The 20,625-nt window shown below is 51.7% G+C and overlaps 1 protein-coding gene across 5 annotated transcripts in view; it reads right to left on the reverse strand.

Moving 5' to 3' along the window:
* Nucleotides 1-20,625, reverse strand: part of CHRDL2 (chordin like 2) — a 36,692-nt gene extending 16,067 nt beyond the window's left edge. For all 5 annotated transcript variants that reach the window (XM_082343190.1, XM_082343188.1, XM_082343189.1 and 2 more), the window contains exons 1-5: nt 20,083-20,625; nt 9,467-9,579; nt 5,304-5,397; nt 2,897-3,039; nt 557-650 (exon numbers count right to left, since the gene is read on the reverse strand). In XM_082343190.1, coding sequence (XP_082199316.1) covers nt 557-650; nt 2,897-3,039; nt 5,304-5,397; nt 9,467-9,579; nt 20,083-20,164 — 526 coding nt within the window. In that variant the 5' untranslated portion in view covers nt 20,165-20,625. The remainder of the gene's footprint in view (nt 1-556; nt 651-2,896; nt 3,040-5,303; nt 5,398-9,466; nt 9,580-20,082) is intronic.

Below are 20,625 nucleotides of genomic sequence, written 5' to 3' on the forward strand. Positions count from 1 at the left end.
CACTTCCCTCAGACTCAGCCTGCCGGCGGGTGCCCTCGTGCCACACCTCCTCCATGTCTCTGCCCCCACTTCTTACCCTGCCCCACTCCCACCTCCCGCTCCCAGGACAGCCTAGCACAACCGGGGAGTGTGAGGGAATCACCCCGCCTTGGGGTGAATCTTTGACCAGTGAGAGCTGGTGGCTGTCGGGCAAATTCCTCCTCCTCCGCTATCACCTCCAGACTTTTCTGAGGAGCAGAAGGCCACTTAGAGCAAGAGGTCACACTTGATGTCAAGCAAAGGCCCGCTCCCCAGCACATTCCTGTGTTGTTTTTCCCTCCCTCCCTGCTTCACTCTCCCTTCCCCTCCTTCCTGCTCCCTGAGATTGCAATAACAAATAATGCACATCAGCCTCTGACACAGGCTTAGCTTTCTAGAGGCTGCAGCTAAGCCACTGCCCTGAGGAAAGAATGGTTTGCTACATGCTTGGTGTCCCCTGAGGTTCCCCCCTAACAGTCCATGGCTAGGTCCCTGCGGTGGGATGGGCGGGCACTGCCGGATCTAGGGACAGACTCACCTTTGCAGGCCTGGCAGCAGGAGGCGGGCAGCAGGAGGGGCGCAGGGCAGCCCGGGTCTGGGCAGGTCATGAGGCCGCAGTAGATCTGGCCCTCCTGACAGACAGAGCAAACAGGAGCTGGGAGACGAGCCCTGATGAGGACCAGCCCAGGGGCTGGGAGAGCCCCTGCCCTGGGGGCAAATGGCCTTGAGGTCCCCTCTGAGGTGCGGAGGGAGGGAGCAGCAGAGTGTCCTGGGCAAGGCCCAGCCACCTCAGAGGAGGGGTCCCTGTACCCCTCCCACTCTTACTCCAGGCCCTGAGGTAACAGTTACCCTTCAGCTTCTAAAGTGTTTTTGTACCCAGTCTCTCCCTAGGCTTTCACAGCAACCCAGTGAGGTGAGATTCTCCCATCCTACAGATGGGGAGGGACTGCGGAGGGGCCTGGACCCTCTGAAGTCAGAGACACAACTGGGCAGAATGGGCTAGAACCCCGTCTTCAGGCTTTTCCTACTGCTATCAGTGTCCTTCTCCCCTGGCCTAGAACAGGGAGCCCAGCATAGAGGAGGGGACGTGTGCATGACTACTTGGGCTCATCTTGCTTTTACTGAAACTCGAGGTCCCCAAACTTCAGGACCCAGCCTGCAAAGGCAAGACTGCAGGAGAAAGGGCCTTCTGGGAGTCAGAGACCAGATGACCTTAGGTGAGTCACTTCTCTTTTCTGGGCCTCAGTTTCCTCCTCTGTGAAATGGGGGCACTCCCATCTGGGTTGTGAAATCAAATGAGGGAATGGTTACGAAAACCCTTGTTAAACTGCAAGGCACAATGTGTACCTGGGAGGAAGTGATATTACCTTGAGTCCTTTCCCTATTCCTTTTCCAGTGAGTCTCAAAAGTAAGGATTCTGATCCTTCAAACCAGTCCCATATAAACAGGGATCAGAAGAAAGAAGGGGAGACCCAAGTATCCAGGGAGTGGAGACAAGGGGTCACAAGAATGCTCTCTCCACCCCACCACCATCAGTTCTGTCTCTTCTCACAGCCCCTCCTAATCTAGGTGCTCATCCCTTCACAGGAAGCCACACAATGCAGGTAAAGGAATGTGGGTTTGGAATTATGTGGCCCTGGGTCTGAATTCTGAGTCTGCCACTTAACTAGCTGTGTGACCTTAGGCAAATTGCTTAACTGCTCTGAGCCTCAGTTTTCTTATCTAAAAAATATGAAGAGTGATATCCCCCTCATAGGGCCACTGGGATGCTGTATATAAACATAAGGCATTTCCTAGTAGGTACAGTGTACTAGTTCACTGCAAGAGGCCCAGGCCCTGCAAAAATAACCATTCTCTCAGTTGATTTCTAAGTGGTCACTCTTGTTATTATAAGTTGTTTGCTCTGCAGCACAGATACCTTAAAATTCAGATTCTTGGAGGGATGAGATCCTCTCACTGAAAAGATGGGAGGCAGGCCAGAGAGAGGTGACTCTCTCAAGGTCACACAGGGAACCATGGCAGAGCTGGAGCTGAAACATGGGTCTTGGTCTCTTATCCTCTCATCACCACTGAATCAGATTATTATCTTAAATGGAGAGGACCTTGGAGATCACCTGGTCAGACTCCCTTACACACTCAGAGGAACTGAGGCCCAGAGAAGTTCGATGATCAGGTAGTAGGGAAATCAGGAGGGCAGGAGTTTCTCCCACCAAAGCACAGATGCGCTAAGCCCAAGGATGAGGGTGACATGCCGAAGGGCACCTGCAAACATGCAGCAGGGCCAGGCCTAGAACCCCCCCTGAGGAGGAGGGGAAGACTTTCCAGCTCAGGCCCTGCTTGGCTTCAGTTTCTGTCCCCTGATAACACTGCTGGTTCAGCCCTGCCTATCCCTAGGCCCAACTCTGACCACAGCAGGGGAGTTTAAGCAGTTTCAGATTAAATTACATTTGCTGCAAACAGTCTGGCCCTGTCTCTGTGCCCCAGGATTGATAACTGATCATTTACTCATTCACTCATTCACTCACTCATTCATTCAACAATCATTACAGACATCTGTGGGCCGGGCCCTGAGCTGGGCGTAGTGGAGGATATAGAAATGAGTTGAATATATCCCCTCCCCTCAAGGAGTGCAGAGTCTACTGGGGGACACAGTAATGGCAAATGTCAGTGCAAGGTGACCAGGCAGCTTAGGAGGGTGCAGAAGCCCAGAGAAAGGCAGGACATTCCAAGTCCCAGATGTTCCCTTCCCCGTGAGCCCATTCACTTTCACTGTCCTTTGACCAGGAGGAACAATTCCCCCTACCCGCCCCGGTCCACACCACTGTGCTCTGCAGGCCCAGACCACTGGCCTGTGCTAAAGGGAAGTAGCAGGTCTTACGGTACAGCTGCAGAGGACACACTGGTTGGGCAGGCGGGAAGGGAGCAGCTCGTGGGCACTGAAGATCTCTCCATGTTGGTATGTGGTCCCGTTGTACTGGCAGGACCTTGGCGGGGCCCGGAGCCCAGAGGGGGTGTGAGGTTCTGCAGGTGGGGAGGGGAAGGAGGAAGGAGAAAATGGTCTAAGAGCTTCGCCAGAACTAACTGGGTCACTTTTCTGAAATTTTTGTATCCTATCCCTTGCTATCATTTAAACCAAGCTCTGGCCTCAGCCTTCCCAGCCAGACCTCCTATCAGTGAACAAAGAGGTCCCCGGGACACCTATGTCTGACTATGTCACTCCCTCCCATGGCCTTTGAGCCCCTCAGTTTCAGAGCTGGCGCTGATCGAAGCAAGAAGGCAAGGCCAGATGCTTCAGGTACACTGAGCCCCACTCAGTGGGGACTTGTGTGAGTTCATTCAACGTTCAATAAGCATCCATGGAGCACCTCCTAGTGCCAGGCACTGTTCTAGGTGCTGGGGATACAGCAGTGAACAAGACAAGGTCCCACATGGAGTTTCATCCTAGTGGAGTCAGCTGGTATGATATGGACTGTGCTTGTGTAAGCTTGGTGTCAGCTCCTGCCATTCCCTGGCCACCAGAGCCCCCTCCCCATCACCTGCCAATTAGCCGGCCCTCACCCTGCTGGGTAGAGGGGTAAGCCTCCTGTCCAGGGGGAACCTGCTCATTCTTTTTTTTTTTTTTAATTTTATTTTTTTAACATCTTTATTGGAGTATAATTGCTTTACAATGGTGTGTTAGCTTCTGCTTTATAACAAAGTGAATCAGCTGTACATATACATATATCCCCATATCTCCTCCCTCTTGCGTCTCCCTCCCACCCTCCCTATCCCACCCCTCTAGGTGGTCACAACCTGCTCATTCTTTCAAGACAAATTTACTAAGCACTTTCTCTGCACCAGGCGCCCTGCTACACATTGGGAGTGGAGTGCGAATAAGACCCGGCCCCTCCCATCAGGAAACTGACAGTCTCACTGGGGAGAGACAGGCCCCAAGCAGTGACACTGGTGTGGTATGGGCTAGGGCGATGGAAGCACAGAAGTTGTGGCAGCACAGAGGAGGTGCCCCTAACTCAGCCGGGGAGGGTGGGCGGGGAAGGCTTCCTGAAGGGGCTGATGGCTGAGCTGAGTCTTGAGGAACTCTCAGACCAGGCAGGCAAAGGGGCAAGGCTGGGAAAGAGAGAGGGAGGGAGGCTGTGAGGAAGAAGGGGTCTGGGCCAAGGCACAGTCCGCAAGGCGTGGTCAGGACTCCCGGGGTCAGCCTCAGCCGGGGAGGAGGCGTGATGCCCCCTCACTGGTCAGGATGAAGCACAAAGCCTCTGCTCCCCTAGGGAACCCAGAATCAGGAAACTATGACCCAAGCTGGAGTCATGGTCAGAGCCCTACTGGGGTCCCACTTGGAAAAGGAGCCCCTCTACATACGTACTCCATACAGGCCCCCAGCTCCCCAGGAGAGCCATGATTCCAGAGTCTGGAGCTGAGGCTACAATCTGGAGCCTCCCTCCCTTCATCACCTTTTTTTTTTCTCACCCAACTTAACCTTTTTTTTTTTTTAACATCTTTATTGGAATATAATTGCTTTACAATGTTGTGTTAGTTCCTGCTGTACAACAAAGTGCATCAGCTATACGCATCACCTTCCCAATGCTACTAAACGTGGATGCTCCTCTCAACGTGTCCCTGCCTTCTGAGTTGCTCTCCCCACTGGCTGCTCCTCACTTGCCACTTGGTTATGCCAGTCTCTTCCCAGACCACCTCTCCTCTCCTCTCTCTTACCTCTGCTTCCTCGAATCCGAGTCTCAGAGGCTCCTAGCAGGTTCTTAAAGTCATGGACATTTAGCATCATGGCACACAGCATCCCTAAACCCCAGCCCTGGGAGGAATCTCAGAGTACATGTACTCCAACTCCTTCGGCCAGTCCCAGCCCCTGGTGGTAACCCTGGGGTGACCCTGCAGGGCCTCCCAGCCCCAGCTCACTCACTTGCACTTACACAAGGCACGTCCACTCGCTCAGGCTCTGGCCGCCAGCCCAAGAGCGATAGGAGACCATGTGTGCCGTCAACAGGCCAAGCATGCCCATTTTCCTTCAGCTATTTTCCACATTCTCTCTGTCTTCCTGCCAAACACAGCTGCTTAAGTACGAGAAGTTTGTGGCTACCCCAGCCCTCCCTGGGGATCCATGGAGGATGTCTTCCCCTGAGCACCTTGGTGTCTCAACAGTTCTGGTGTCTGCAGACTGCCCCTCTCATTCCAGGGGTCTCCTTCAGCTGGAGGCCTGTGCCAGGAGTGGGTCAAGGGTCAGGGGGCCAGCGGGAGGCTGGCACAAGGGCAGGAGCGTGGCTACTTACCCACACACCGGGGGCAGCACTGCTGTGGCTCGGTCACAGGCTGGGGGCAGTGGACAGGCGGGCAGTGGAGGCGGTAGCAGCTCACATGGGCACTCTGAAGGCGACACAGGGGTCAGTCCTAGTTCCAAGGAGCCACTGTCTCCCACCGTCCTCTCCCCAAACCCCCTCCCAACTGCAGGGCACTGTACTCGTTTTAAGCCTGCGATGGGATAAAAGTGATAAACTCCGTGTGCCCAGTCTCTCCCCTTCCCCCGCTCATTTGTCTGGCTCGCCCATCCGTGTCCCTCCCCACCACGCACGAGGGCACCGTGTGCCTGGATTTGCACAGATCTTGTGTCCCTTTGTGGTATTTGAGAAATACAAGTAAAAGACTGGGTTATTCTAACATTGATCTTGACTGTGCTTTTTTAACTCCAGGGCTTTGTTCTTTTATCTCTGGACCTGAGCCTCAGGGCTAAGAGAGGAGTGTGACACACAAAGGGAGGTGACAGGGATGGGGACACAGCTAGAAACAGGATGTGGAGAAGACTCAGGGCTTTGTGATCTGCTCTCTAAGTCTCTGGGAGGTGTGGTTGATCCCACACAAAGCCTTGGGATTGGTACCAGAGGAAGGGCCTGAAATCTTGGACTTTTTCAAATACAGCAAACGAGAGGGAAGGGGCAGAGAAGCATTCAGAGAGATGAGCAGAAACAGAACTGGAGGGAGAGGCCACCACTGGAGGTTTTCCCAGGCAGTGTGTCAGCCTGTCACAGACGTCCCACACTTTCCTCTCCCTCTGCTGTAAGGGCGTTGCCCTGTGTTGTAACAAACCATTACATCTGTCTCTTCTATTCAACCGCGAATTCCCAAGAACAAGGGCCAAGCCTCACTCTATTCATCTCTGAATTGTGGGCACAGGGCCTCGCTCCAAACGAGTGCCTGCTGAAGTTCGAATGAACGAATGAGAGAATGAATGAGAGCCAGGAGGGGAAGGAGAGATGGTCTCTCCCTTAGTCAAATGGAGCCAGCTTTGTTTAAACTTTGGAGTTGGCAAGAGTGTTTCCAGCCCCAGCTGAGTGCCCCCGAAACACTTCTCCCAAGGCAGCCTCCTGCCTCATGGAGAACCCTGGAGCAGGCCTTAGTCTCTCTGGGGTCACTGCTTCCCCAGATGGCCAGAGGTGATCGCAAGGATTAATCAGTGCTAAGGGACATCCTAGAGTCCACAGGATTGGTCTGAGCTCCAAAAGGGGCCTTCTAGAGGCCTGGCACACAGGGGTGTTTGATAAATGTCCAGAGGGTGAACGGAGCCCCTCAGGTGAGAAACTAGGGTAAAGTATGAGGAACTGTGTTGTCTGAAGAGTTAGAATCTCTCTCTTGATTCTGGCCTTGAAGGAACCAAGGGGTGGAGATGATGAGCGACATGCAGCAGGAAGTAAGGCAGAGACAGGCTAGGGGGGCGAAAGGGCAGGGGCAAGGCAGGAGGCCTTGCAGCCAAAGGGTGCCTCTCAGGAAAGTCATAACTACCATTTATTGAGTGGCTACTAGGTATGGGCATTATGTTATATAGAAATGCATTCTCTCACTTCATCCTCTCAACAACCCTAGAGGTAGATACTATTTATTATCCACTATTTCAAAACGAGAAAAGAGCCTCTGAGAGGTCAAGTTGCCTAAGACACACAGCAGGTGAGCACTGTGTAGGGTCTGTGCACTTTCCATGAAAGTGCCTCTGGTGGAGGGGGCGGGGACTAATTCATTCACTCAGTGTTTACTGCATGACAGCTGGCGCCACATCCTCTTCTGAGCACTAGGGGCATAGCAGTGAGCGAGAAGCAAGAGTTCTGCTCTCACGGAGCTCCCCCCTAGCAGGGGGAGACAGACTATAAAAAATAAATAAGTAGGAACAAGATCATGTCAGATGTTAAATTTATAACAGGAATAAAACAAGGTAATGTGATTGCGTTAACAAGGTTAGACTATTTTAGAAACAGCCATAGAGAAAGCCTCATAAGGAGGCAACTTTATGTTATAAACTGCAAGATGAGAAGGAACCGTTCCTGGGAAGATCTGGGGGAAGAACATTCCGGGTGGAGGAACAAGTCGGAATGAGTTGAAGTGTTGGTGCAGGTAGGAAATGAGGTTGGAGAATAAGGCAGAGTCATATCACATAGCACCCACAGCAGGCAATTTGAATTTTACTTTAGGTGCAACGAGAAGCTATTGGAGGGTTTTAAGAGCTTTTGAATGACATGATTAGTTTTTTGTTCAGAAAAGATCCTTCTAGCTGCTGTGCGGAGGACAGATTAGAAAGGGGTACAGGGAGACCTCATGGGATGCTCACATAGCAGCCTAGGTGAGAGAGGAAGGTGGCTTAGATTAGGGGGGAGCAGTGATGATGGAGAGAAGGAAGGGATTCAGGATGTATTGGGGGGATGCCAGCTACAGCCCCTTGGGGTGAGGAAACTGTGTATGTGTGAACTCTGGGGAGGGAGAAATGAATTAGCTCCACTGGATCACAAAACTTGGACTTTGTCAACTGGACCGCATGATATGTCTGGAATTTTCTGTTATGGTTTCCTTCCTGTTTTTTGGCTATATTTCACAAAGTTCTTTTTGAAAAAGCTGATTGGCCTCAGATGTGCTAAGGAAAACCAAGGGGAAGCAGGGATGGGGGGTTGTGCTCCCACTGGCGTCAGGTTCGACCAGGGGCCAGCATGGTAGAAGCAGTGGGGAATCAGAGGGAAAGACCCCAGGAGGAGTGAGACCCCAGTGGTCAGAGTCAGGAGAGGGGCTGGCCCACGCCCCCTCCATGTCCCAGTGTTTCCTCAGAAGCTCTTCTCTGCTCCCACCCTGAGGATTGTTTTAACAACGGAGGCTCTCACAGCCTTGGCTGTGCAGGGAAAGAGAGGAGCTAAGGGGCTGGCTGCAGCTGGGAGCTAGGTACTCCCTCCCCCCAGCACCCTCGCCTGGACAGAGAGAGCTGCAGACTTCACGCCAATGAGACTGGGCCACCGGCAGCTGAGCCAGGGCCGAGGGGGTTCAAGCCTCCTAAATCAGCAGTCCCCAACCTTTTTGGTGCCAGGCACCGGTTTCGTGGAAGACAATTTTTCTACGGACGGGGCAGGGTGAGGGCCGGGAATATTACTTCAGGTGGTAATGCGAGCAATGGGGGGGATGGTTCAGGTGGTAATGTGAGCGATGGGGAGCATCGCGGCAGATGAGGCTTCACTCGCCCACCGCTCACCTCCTGCTGTGTGGCCCAGTTCCTAACAGGCCGCAGACCGGTACCGTGGGTTGGGGACCCCTGTTCTCAATCACTCCCTCCTTCGCCATCCTCTAACCCCATACCTGGTCTGGGAATTCTGGACCACGTGGGGCTCTCGTTTATTCCACCCAGTTGACTGTACAAGGGCCTGTGGAGGATACTGGGTTGGGGTGGGCTGGGGGGAGACAGAGGTTAACAGAAGATCTGGTCTCTGCCCCAGTTGGTATAGCCTTCTGCAAGACCCCGAAATGGGCATGAGTGAATGCCTAGGAAGACCTACTCCCAGGGCTCCATCTAGGCGAGGCAGTAACTAACAGACACAGACAACCATTTTACTTGGCCAACAGTGATCAGGAGAAAGGGACAGAGAAACTTAGGTGGCCTCCCAGAAGAAAATACTTCCAGGTGAGGGATCAAGTAAGGCTCCTGGTGGAGGTGGCGTTTGGGTGAAGCTGCAAAGAATAAATACTTGGACCAGTGGTGTTGGGAGAACGCATCCTAAGGCAGGGCGGCAAGAGAGGTGGTTGGAGGAGATAGCCCGAGGAAAGGAAGGATTAGGAGGTCAGGTCACGAAGGCTGTCTTCTGCTGCATGGGCACAGGGAGGCTGGCACCAGCAGGAAAGAAGGCTGGATGAGAGATGGAAGGCCTGGGTCCTCATCCCAGCCCAGCTACCGACCCACTGTGTGATTTATCTCTGGGAGGCGTGCACAGTAGGCATCTATGCCTATGTATTAGATACCCAGTAGTGAAGTGGTGTGGCCCCAAGTCCCTCAGTTGCTGCTGACAGAGCACAATTCTAGGGGGCCCAGTTCCAGAGTGCCCCTGACCCTCAGAGTCAGGCTGTCCTCCCTCCCTCCGGGGTGCCTTCATTGGAGGTCTCCCAGACATACCTGTCACAGGTGGCCAGAGGAACCTACCTCGGAACAAGTACAGCGCAGGCAGTACATCAGGCCCTGGGGCTCCAGGTAGGGGTGCCAGCTCTCGCCGGGGGAATACCTCTTCCCGTGGAAAAGGCAGAACATGTCTGGGCCTGGCAAACCAACCAGTGCTTTATCAGTCCCAGGAGGCTCCAGCCTGAAGTCCCTGCCTCTTCCCTCCTTTCTGGCTCTAGGAAGGATGTCATCTGGACCACTCAAGTGAAAGAGAATCCACAGGACGTGCTCTCCTAGTCAGAGGGCCAGAATGTCTGAGTTTGAATATCAGCTTGACCACACACTTGCTGTGTGACTTTGGGCATGTCACTGTCCCTCTCTGAACCTTAACACTTCTCTCACAGCGTGGTTAGGGGATTAAGCAGTGAACATGCTTTACAGATTTAAATTGTGGTGTTAATGTTAGTTATTATAATTAGATGAATAATCTGAGGCCCAGAGAGGCCAAACTACACCTCGAAAAACACATAGTAAGTCAGTCATCAAGCAGGGATGACAGCCAAAGTCTCCTGACTCACAATGCAGTGCTCCTTCTGCCCTCATAATCACACTTGCTTCCTTTTCCTTTGTCCCGTTTTGCTTATTTATTTACTACATCTCTGCACCCTCCCCTCCCTTGCCCTCTGCTGCTCCCCTGCCTACACACACACACACACACACACACACACACACACACCCCTTCTCTGGGCCATGTGACCTATCTTTCGAATAAAGCCAATGACAGCAGCTTTCTTGCTTTCATACTCTACTGTGTCCCTATATCTCATTGAGCTCTGATGGAAAGTGCTTGAATTGGGAAAACAAAGTGCTGCCTAGTGAAAGGTTGTTAGAAAACTGACTTTTAAATATCCTTAAATATAGCCATTGGTACTGTGCACATCACTTGATTACTTTTGTAATCTGCGTATCAGTCGTCAATATGTAGATGAATGCTTCTAAGAATGACTAAAATAGTTTATTTCCTTATGTGGGTTAGATATCTCTCCTGCAATCCTGCTTTCCTGAGACCTCCACCCCTTCTCTCCTCCCACAGCCCGTCAATTGCCCAGTCTTTCAAGCTGTCTAGAACAATCATGTCCTCACCTCTCACCAGCTCAGCACCTAGCCCCAGGTCAGGGCTCCAGCTCAGGCGCTGAGGCCCCCTTGCTGTGTTCCTCTGCCTCTGGCCCTATCCCTGCCAACCCTCCTCCATACAGGTACCTGATGATTTTTACAACCCAGAAGGGTTGCTATCATTCCTACAAAAACCTCTCCATTATCCAAAGAATAATCTAAGCTCTTTCAGGGGGAAACTGGGAGGCCCAGCACAAGCTAAGTATCCATAAAGACGTGTTGAATTAAATGAGATTGAAATTTGGAGAAAGGAACCAACATTTGTTGATGATATTCTATTTACGTAAATTACTTAATTATCTTATTAACATCAATGTTTTGAGAATTAAATTGAATAATGCTTGGAAAGTGCTTACTTAGCCCCGTTCCTGACACTTAGCTGAATGCTATTATTATGATAATTATGGTAACAATGACCCTGCAAGATGGACATTGTCATCTGTTCAAGATTCAAGAGGATAAGGTCAGTTTTGCAGGGTCATTGGGATCGTTACCACGATTATAAGAAAACTAGATGAGAAAACGGAGGATCACAAAGACGGAGTGACTTGCCTGAGGCCACCCACCTATTGATTTGAACCCAGGACCCCAGGTTCCCAAGCGGAGATCCCTTTAGTTCACCTCACCTGCCATGGCTTTGTGCTCAAACTCAGGGCCTAGAGGTTTATTCTCTCGGTCCCACGGGCCACCATCCCCCATTCACTATTTTTTTCTCTTGGTCCCCTATTGGTCTAGAATCTAGAGGGGGATTGCCTTTCATGCCTCCTCCTGCACACTTTCTAGAGTCTCACACTTTCTGAATCATTCTCTTAGATGTTTAAACTCACAGAATCACAGAGCATGGAAAGCAGTACAGTAGCGAGGGCAGCTCACCCGCGAGGCCAGAATCCCCTCTCCGTGCTGGGGATGGCCTGGAGCAGAGGACAGGAGCTAAGGGCCGTTGCGGAGCTTTAGAAAGTTTCCTTTGTGAGAAGCTGAGAGCAGCCTCCCCGGCTCCCTGCACTGCTTCTGCTCTGCCTCTTGGGCCTCCCCAAAACAAGGATTTGAGGCCGCGGTCGTGATGCCCTCAGAGTCTGCGCTTCAGTGGCCACTGGGGCGGCCAAGGCTTGGTTTGCTCCCCACCCACTCTCCAGCCCCGCATAGTAGAGGGGGGATCAGACAGCAGATCCCGTTCCCAGCAAGGCCCCGGCTGGCCCGTATCAAATGAGCTGTGTTTATCTCTCAGCCGCTGCTGGCAGAGAGGGCAGAACACAGACCCAGCTGGGGTGCTCGGCAGAGCCAGCCCAGTGCTCCGAGGATTGAATAATGTCTTTCTTCCTCAGTCCCTCCCCCACCAGAGAAGGGAGCGATTGCAACACTGCTGTGGCCTTACGTCTTAGCCTTGCTGCTGAAGAAAACCTGTCCCACCTTCTCTGGGGCGGCCCTGTAGCCCGGCCCCTGTGCCAGTTGGCAACCCCTCCCCCTCTCCGCCGGCTCAGAGCATGAAGACAGAGAGAATGTCTCAGCCCATGCCCAGGCCAGGAGGTCCCTCCCTGCCACAGACGGACCTGGCAGCAGCTAAGAATGTGGAGGCCTGGCAAGCCGTCCCCCAACCCCAGGAGTCCCAGGCCCACCACGCCCTCCAAGGTGAGAAGCACTGCCCAGAGTTCCCTCTTCTTCTAGGGAGGTGAGTGCCCAAGGCCACGCCAAAACCAGGCAGGAGGAAGAACTGCCAAGACCTCAGGCTGCCTCCGTCCCCGCAGTCCTGGCACTCGCCCCATCCTTGCACGTGGCTGGTAGAAGGGGCTCTAGCCTCCTTATGCCACAAAATCACTGTGTGATGTTGAGGAAGACTCCTCCTTTCCTTCTCTGAGCCTCAGTTTCCCATCTGCAAAATAAGGGGTGGGGGTGAACTTGGATCTTCACGGGTTTACTGTACAGATAGTTTCTGAATCCATGATTTCAAAATTCTAAGATTCCAAGGTTCTAGGTTTCTAAGATTCTACATTTCATTAGAACACAAAGCTTCTAGAGTTGTAGGATGTTGTGCTTCTAAGATTCGATCATTTCAGGCTTCCATGATTTCGGATGTGTTGATGGTCCCATACACCTAGGCTCTCAGGGGCTCCAAGGGGGGCTAGGATGAGGCTCAGGTAGCCAGTGCAGCCGATCCTGATGACATGGAGAAGGAGGCAAAGTCTGTTTCTCATATCCCCTCCCTTCCCATCCACTCTCTGTTGGTCCTCTGTGGCCTTCCCACTCCAGCCCTGGCCTGAGGCCTGCCCTGCTTCTTCTCTCCACCCCGCCACCATATCTCATCCCACCCATCATCTCTTTCTCCAACTCAGGGGCCAGCTGCGCCTTCTCTCAGGGGACTTTCGGAGTTAACGTGCCCCGCCAGTGATGTCTAACCCAGGAAAAAGACATTAGTGGAGGAAGTTTCTGTTTGAGGAGGATGATTGGCCCTGTTCCAGGCTTTAGAGAGACAAAGAAGAATTAAAGTGGGACAGGTCTCATACCCCTCAAAACCCCTCACCCAGTGTGTATGTAGTTCCCAAACTCTGGCTTCAGAATCCAATAGGCTGGGGTTCAAATTGGATCTGGCTTTTATCTGCAGCCTGCATTTAGACAAGCTATTTAAACATTCCAGGCCTCAGTTTCCATATCTGTTCAATGAGATTAGTAATAATCTTTGGGGGTTATTGCAGAATTAAATCAAATAATATGTGTAATATGCCTAATGCCTGCCACGTATTAGATGCTCAATTAAATGGTAGGTTAAAAACAAACAGACAGAAAGCAGACCTGGGTGCTGACCCCAAACTTCCCTAACAGTCCATTCCTCATGGTATTCCTTCTACTCCCAGAATTCTATTAGGGCATGAACATCATGGTGCCTGCCATTAAGGTCAAATCTCCCAGGTCTCAACCTCACCAACCTTGCTTCCTGTGGTTTCCTGCACTCTCCTCACAAGCCAGACTCCCTCAACACCACCTCTGCCTACACAGATCTGGGCTGGGATACAGCCACGAAAGTGGTCAGAAAGGTTGGAGGAGAAAATGGGAGGGCAGGGATGAGAGGCCAGAGATCAGGCTGGAGAAAGAGGCAGAGGCTCACGAAGGGCCTTGAGACCCCCAAGGGCAAAGGAAAGCCACAGAAAGGCTTTAAACTGGGGTGTGCCCATGGTCAGGTTTGCATTTTAGAATCATCACTGCGTCTGCAGGAATGGAGAATGGTTTGGAGAGCAAGACTGGAGGCAGAGAGACCAGGGAGAGGCTGTTACAGTCATCTGTTTTGAGATAATGCTGGCCTGGACCAACGCAGGAGCAGTGCTGATTGGCAAAAGTACAGATTTGAGGAACACTAAGTAGGTACAGTAGGTAGGCTTTCAGACAGACTGGATGTGGGTGGAGAGGGTGAAAGAGCAGTCAAGGCTGGGATTGAGGTTTCAGGCCTGAATAAACAGGTGAATGTGGGGTTCTTAGCACAACAGGCAGTAAATGTTATTGTCATTAGTTTTGATGTATTATTATCATTAGTAATAGTAACATTAGTTCCTGCTATTCATTCACTGATTGAGCATTTTGTATATCAAGTCATACATGTCCATGGGCCTGGTACGTAACTAAATAAGACACCCACCCCACCCTCAAGGAGCTTACAGCCTAATGAAGAAGACAGATAGATAGGATACATACAGTTGACAAGTTCTAAAATAGTGGAAGCATGGGGGCTTGAGGGAAGGCTTCCCTGAGAAGGTGCCTGAGCTGGACCTTGAAGGAGTTAACAAGGTAGAGATGGGTTGACCTAATCTGAATTCAGGGTAGCAACGTTTATCAGACTCTGGGATCTGTCACAATGTTATCACGTCACCCTAGCCTGTCATGAGCAGGCTCCCACCTGCTTTTCCAGCAGAACTCTCTGTGGTGGCCCTTTTTTAAGCCTCACCTTCTCTTGCTAAATTTCTCACTCCCCCCATCCAGCCCCCACCCACGCTCCTTCAGGCTTCTGTGCCTTTACACACACTGTTTCTTCCACCTGGAATGTGATCCCCCATCTCCAACGTTTGACCAACTCCTCATTCTTCCAAAGCCTGTTTAGATGCCACCCCGTGAAGCCACCCAAACCTTCCGGGCCACTGGCCAGTCCTTCCTGTGGGGTCCCACAGAACTGAGTTCAGCCCTCTGTCACAATTTTCATCATACTAGATTAGAAATACTTATTGAATGGGTTCCTCTTCCTTACTAAACTGTGAGTTTCTTGAGAGCAAGGACCAGATCTCATTCATTTTTGTATCTCCAGTGTTCCGTGCAGAGGCTACATAGAGTTGGCACTTGATAAATGAATGCATGATGTTGTGCTTTAAACATCAGAGAGACCAGGGAGAGGCTGAATGGAGTTGAGGGAGGTTCTGGAAGAGGAGGGGATTGCTGGCCCTTAATCCTGGAAACCTCTTGCTTTAACAAAAAGGGAAATTCAGGATGTGACAGGAGGGCCAAATCCCTTTAGGCACTTTGATCTTGCCACCTAATGGGAATTAGCCTTTGACCTCCCCTTTCCATCTCCCATCATCTGAACTCTCAAATTACCCACCAAACCAAACACCATGTACAAAAAGGCCAGGAGCCTGGGGAGGTATGCAGCTGAGCGATTCCATGATCTTCACGTGTAAGTCAAAATTCCCAAGCTGCCCCATCCAAGGTCAATGCACATTCTGCCTTGAAACCCTCATGCTGCGATAAAGCTCTCTTATGGAGTAGTCAGGAGTGGGTAGTGTGGCTGGGAATTCTTCCAAAAAGAGACAGAAAAGACAAGAAGGAAACTTCTGGGCTGCAGGAGAGGCTGGATAAGACCACGAAAATGGCACCAGGTGGAGCTGGGGCTGGAACTGTGGCTGGCCTGTCCCCAGCCTGAGAGAACTCAGGAAACCTTAGAGAGAGCCAGCCTGCGAGGGAATGTGAGAATGTTCACATCTTTTCCCTCACGCCCAATCAGCCATACTTTATTTATGTATAGTTCCCTTTTCACACAAACAAACTTGCTCCCCTCTGAGACATAAGCTCTGCTCTGGGCACTGGCACTCGATGGGGGAGGCCTCCGAAGGGAATCAGAAGTACAAACCTCGGCTCCTCAGTGGCTGAGCTGTGCAACCTAGGGAAAGTGCCCTCACTTCCCTGAAGCTGAATTCTTACCTGGCACATGGCAGATGTTCAGGAGCATAGAAGGACCTCAAAGGAGAGAGTCCTCAAACCAGGAAAGGCAGCTCTGTTGCCTGGCAAAGGTCAGGGGGCATAGAAGACCCTATTTATATTCCATTCTGCCTTGGACGTGTACATTTATAGACTTACAGAATCTTAGAAAGTTAGGGATTGAGAGATGATGTCCAATCCCCTGTTTTACAGATGTGGACACTGAGTCCCAGAAAGGGATTGGGACTTGTCTAAGATCATTGATTTTTGCTAGCAAGAACTCCAATGCCAGTCTTCAGATCTGGGTAGGTGGGGGCTGATTATAGGTAAACCCATACCCTAAGGGACAGGATCAGAAGAAATGGCTTTAAATTGCAAACAAAAGGATTTAGCTGAGACACAAGGAAGAATCCTGACTGCAACAGAAGAGTGTGGAACAGGCTTCTCTGGGATGGGATCCTGCCCAGAGGCAGGGGGATGCCTGCAATGATCTCTGCATTGCACCTCCCAGCAGCACTGCTCCCATGCCAGTCCTCTTCTTTGGGAGTCCAAGGGATTCAAGGTCCCTCTCCCAGAGCCTGGCACCGTGGCCAGCGGCTGGGGGAACTTGAGAGGCCAGTCCTGGAACAGGTGCAACAGCTGGAGCAACTGCACAGCTGCTGCCCTGCTCGGCTCGGCAGCCGGCAAGCCAGTGAGTGAGACAGAGACCTCTACTGGTGGGAGAGAGGAGGTGCAGAACCTCCTAGACAGACCCAGAGAGGGGCCTGACTGGAGCCAGGTGTCAGCCCTCTGTACTCACTGTGCCAGGCCCTCTAGGCACTTTCTCTTGGTGTCTGAGAATCAGTCTGTCTATCCAGTCCTCCCTGGCAGGGCAGGAGTACCAGGCTGCCGACCCACACTCTCCCAACTCCCTTTTCCAAAGGTCAGAGCAGACTCAGAACCAAGGCAACAGCATCTTTGGTTCTTAGAGTCTTAGATTCATGGGATGTTAAAGCTGGAATGGTCCTCAATGATTATCTATTTGACTCCAACCATCTCACTTTACAGCTGGGGAAATCTCAGGGGCAGAGAAAGGCAATTTGCCCTGGGTCACAGTTGGAATTGGTGGCAGAGCCAGGGCTGGAGCCCTGACCTCCTGATTCCAAGTTTGCCCTCTGTACCATATCATACCATGGGAGCTCCCTTCCCACCCCATCTCTGCCTATGGGGTCTGGGGTTTTGTCACCTGGGAACAAAAACTTTGATTCCCATAGTATATATAACCCTTGGAGATAGAATAGAGGAGCCGATGCTTTTACCTGATAACTGACTCTCTCCTGAAGTCAGGATTGGCTGGAGGGAGAGATGAGAAAGCAGAAGTGTGCTGGACCCCTTAAAGGGGGGTGTGGAGGGCACAATTAGTAAGGAAAGAGCACAAAGAAGAGGAGCTGACATAGGAGAAAGAGCACTGGAGAGGGAGTCAAGGTACTAGGCAGGTTCTTGTTCCACAGACAGAAGGGAGGGATGGGTGCCCAAAGCGACTGACATCATGTACGCATGCGGCTCAGCCTGGGACTGGCAACAGTACTGGTCAGTGACCAGGTCAGGGACCTCACCCTGGCTAAGGGCTCTAGCTGGGAATGGAATAGGGGTTTGATCTATGGTAGTGTTTGAGGATTAGGCCTCAGCCTGTGGCTGGAGTTGAGATTCAGTTTGGGCTAGGATCAAGGCTCAATCTGTGGCTGGAAATAGAGCCAAGGATAGAATAACCTTTGTTTGAATACCCTTGTGCTTTAAATAAGGAGCAAGCTGCCACGCATGTCCACAGGACCTAGGCATTCTGCAGGACTGGGCCACCTCAGGAGTCAGACACCACACGGGCTTGAGACTTTCCATCTGTTGGTACCACTTCTGAAAGCACCTAAGATGTCACCAGGAGATTTCTTACCTATAACAGGCCCGAGACCTTACTAACTAAACTTACTAAACTAAGATGAGGGTCTTCATAGGAGATCTTCACATAAGATCTGGGCAAATGACTATAGGATTGTTTCTAGATTCATAGGTTGTTAGTACTACACAGAATGAGGCTCAGAGAAGGAAAGTGATTTGTCCTAATTCACACAACCAGTAAGTGACAAATCGGGGACTAGGATCCAGGCCTCTGTTCTTTGCTTTAATAAATTTGCTTTGTGACTTTGGGCAAGTCACTCCCCCTTTCTGGGCTTCAGTTTAACTATAAGGATTGGTACATCGAGGGGTAGAAGATTTTCAAAGGTTCTTCTGGCTTTGACATCCCAGAATCTTACACCCCTCTGACTACCAGTCCACCTCACATTAACTCAACAGTTCTGCTCTGAGGTTCTTCTTGCATGTCGGGAACCAGGCTCCAGACTAGGGGAGATGGAATACTGGCAGCACCTAGTGAGAAACATGGCCCAAAGGCCAGTGGAGGCACAGAGGAGGGGAGATCAGAGTGCATCAGGTGGCAGGGAGAGTTTGCTGGAAGAGGTGTGACCTAAGCAAGGCTGTAGAGGGCTGACAAACTGTGGGAGGCAAGGAGGAGAGGTGTGGGTAGGACATGAGCTATCTGCAGAAAGATCTGATTCTAGGACATCTTTCTAAGACACATCCAGGGCAACGAAATTTGGAGAAAAGCCTTGGGGGTTAAGAGCCATGTGCCAAGTGGAAGGGAGGCAGGCATGGAGGGCTTCCTGTGCTAAGTCTCTTTTAAGAAACAACAGGAAGGTACTAGGAGGAAACCTCCAGGGCTCCAAGAGGGGGAGGAGACCTTGATTGAGTAGTAGGCATTGTGCTGGGTACTTAACACAGTCACCTCGTTTAATCCTCCCATGAAGTGTTCGGGTTCCAGGTGAGTATGGGTCTTAGATAGATGCAGAAATTGAGGCTCAGAGAAGTTGTCACTTATGAAAAGTCACACAGCTACTAAGAGGCAGAGCCAGGACTTGAACCAACCCTGGGCTCTTTTCAGGACTTGTTACTAAGGACTTCTATGAGTTTCACGCTGCTGGCAGCCCAGAGACGACCAGACATGCAGCCTGCCCTCATGATCAGAGACAAGAATGAAACAAAATCCAGCACTGCCGGCTCCAGAAAGTCACGTGCAAAAGAAGGCAGAGGTGGGGGAGCTGAGCTGTGGAGAGCAAAGAGCTCTAGGCTGGGAAACTGGGGTTTCATCCTAGGCTCCGCCCTGTGTAACCTGGAGCAGACCACTGCCCTGGGCCTCGGTTTCTTTATTGGGTATGTCAGGGTTTGAACTAAGCTCCTTCCTTCTTTTTAAGAGAATCTTTGGTTTTGTTTTTCCATCCTCACAGCGTTCCAAGAGATTGGCAGAAGACGGGGAGGAGGTCCACCAGCCTATTGTGGAAACAGTGAGGAAACTGAGGTTCAGAGAGATTATATAAACTGTTTGCGGTTACGCTGTGTCTAAGTGGAAAAGCATGAATTAGGGAACATGTTTTTCAAGAACCTACCATGGACCAGCGAGTTGCTGGTGCTGGTTGCTTTCCATGTTTTCTTGAATTTAATCCTCAGAACAGTCCTAGGATTTTTCACTCCCATTTTATAGATTAGCAAACTGAGGCTCCGAGACATGCCCTCCATGCCTGCCTCCTACCAGCTGGTATTCAACAGATCTGGGATAGTGAAGACCCTGGTCTATCTCACTGTGCCCTGCTATCTTCCAGTGTCTCACAACTCCAAATCAGGGTTCCTTCCACATGCTGTGGGACACGGGGGAAGAAGGCCTAGGATTTGGAACTGGAGAGTCCTGGCTTTGGATAGCTCACTACCTCTGTAAACTTGAGCGCGTTTCTTCTCTCAGCTTAAGTTTTCTCATCTGTAAAATGCAAATGATAATACCCACCTCATGGGAGTGTTGTGAGCATCAAAAGAGAAAAGTAATGGGAAAGTTATCCTAGTTAGCTCTTCTTTCTTTCCACTGGCTCTCTTTAAGTGCAATAGCCTCTTCGCCTTCATCAGACCCTTACAGCCAAACATACCAGACTCTCTACTAGGAATAAGCATACCACCTCCCCAACAAAAAGCACAGTGCCCTGCCCTCTCTCCCACTGCTCTCAGTTCCCTCCTCCTCGGGTCCATGGCTGCAGCCCCCTTGGCTCTGAGTCTTGCCAAGTTCCCCCCAGTCTCCCAGACTCATGAGCCCATACTGGTCCGCAGAGAAGTCTCCACCCTCCCGGTACAGGTGCTCCCTGGATGGCTGTCAGAACAGTCTGGGGTCCCAAGTCCTGGCACTTTCCCACGCATCCCGGGTCTCCCATCCCTCTTCTGCCATCCAGCACACCCACCCCGCTACTTACGGGCTCGTGCGTGGGAGTCCAAGGGGAACCAGAGCAGCGCGAGTCCCAGCAAGGAGGAGAGGACCCTTACCTCGGGAACCATCCTTCCTTCCCCAGGGCCAGGCCCCCAGGCGCTGAGCCGGGAGGGGGAGTCGGGAGAAAATGAGATGAGGGGGTCACTGAGGCACAGGGCCACAAAGCAATGCACAGACACAGGGAGGGCGGCTGCTACAGTGGAGATTCAGAGAAGCGTCGAGAAGAAGGTGGTGAGGACAAAAAGAGAGGTCCAAGGTGGGAATAAGGGGAAGGTGGAAAGAGAACGGAGGGAAAGAGATGGAGGGATAGAGGAAGGTATGCAAGAGGGGAAAGCGATTAAAGCAAAGGAGAAGGTGAGAGGGAGGGGTGGAGAAGAAAGACAGGAGAGGACAGGGGTCCACCGAGCGCGCAGCGTTGGGCGAGGCGCGCGGGACCGGCGGGCTGTTCCGGGCGTGCGGGCTAGAAGCGGCCGGCGCCCTCTGCTCGCTGGGCTCGGGGTCGGGCCGCGGGGTCCTGGGGCCCGGCGGG

This window comes from Balaenoptera borealis, assembly GCF_965194805.1.
Source record: "Balaenoptera borealis genome assembly, chromosome: 11".
NCBI lineage: Eukaryota > Metazoa > Chordata > Mammalia > Artiodactyla > Balaenopteridae > Balaenoptera > Balaenoptera borealis.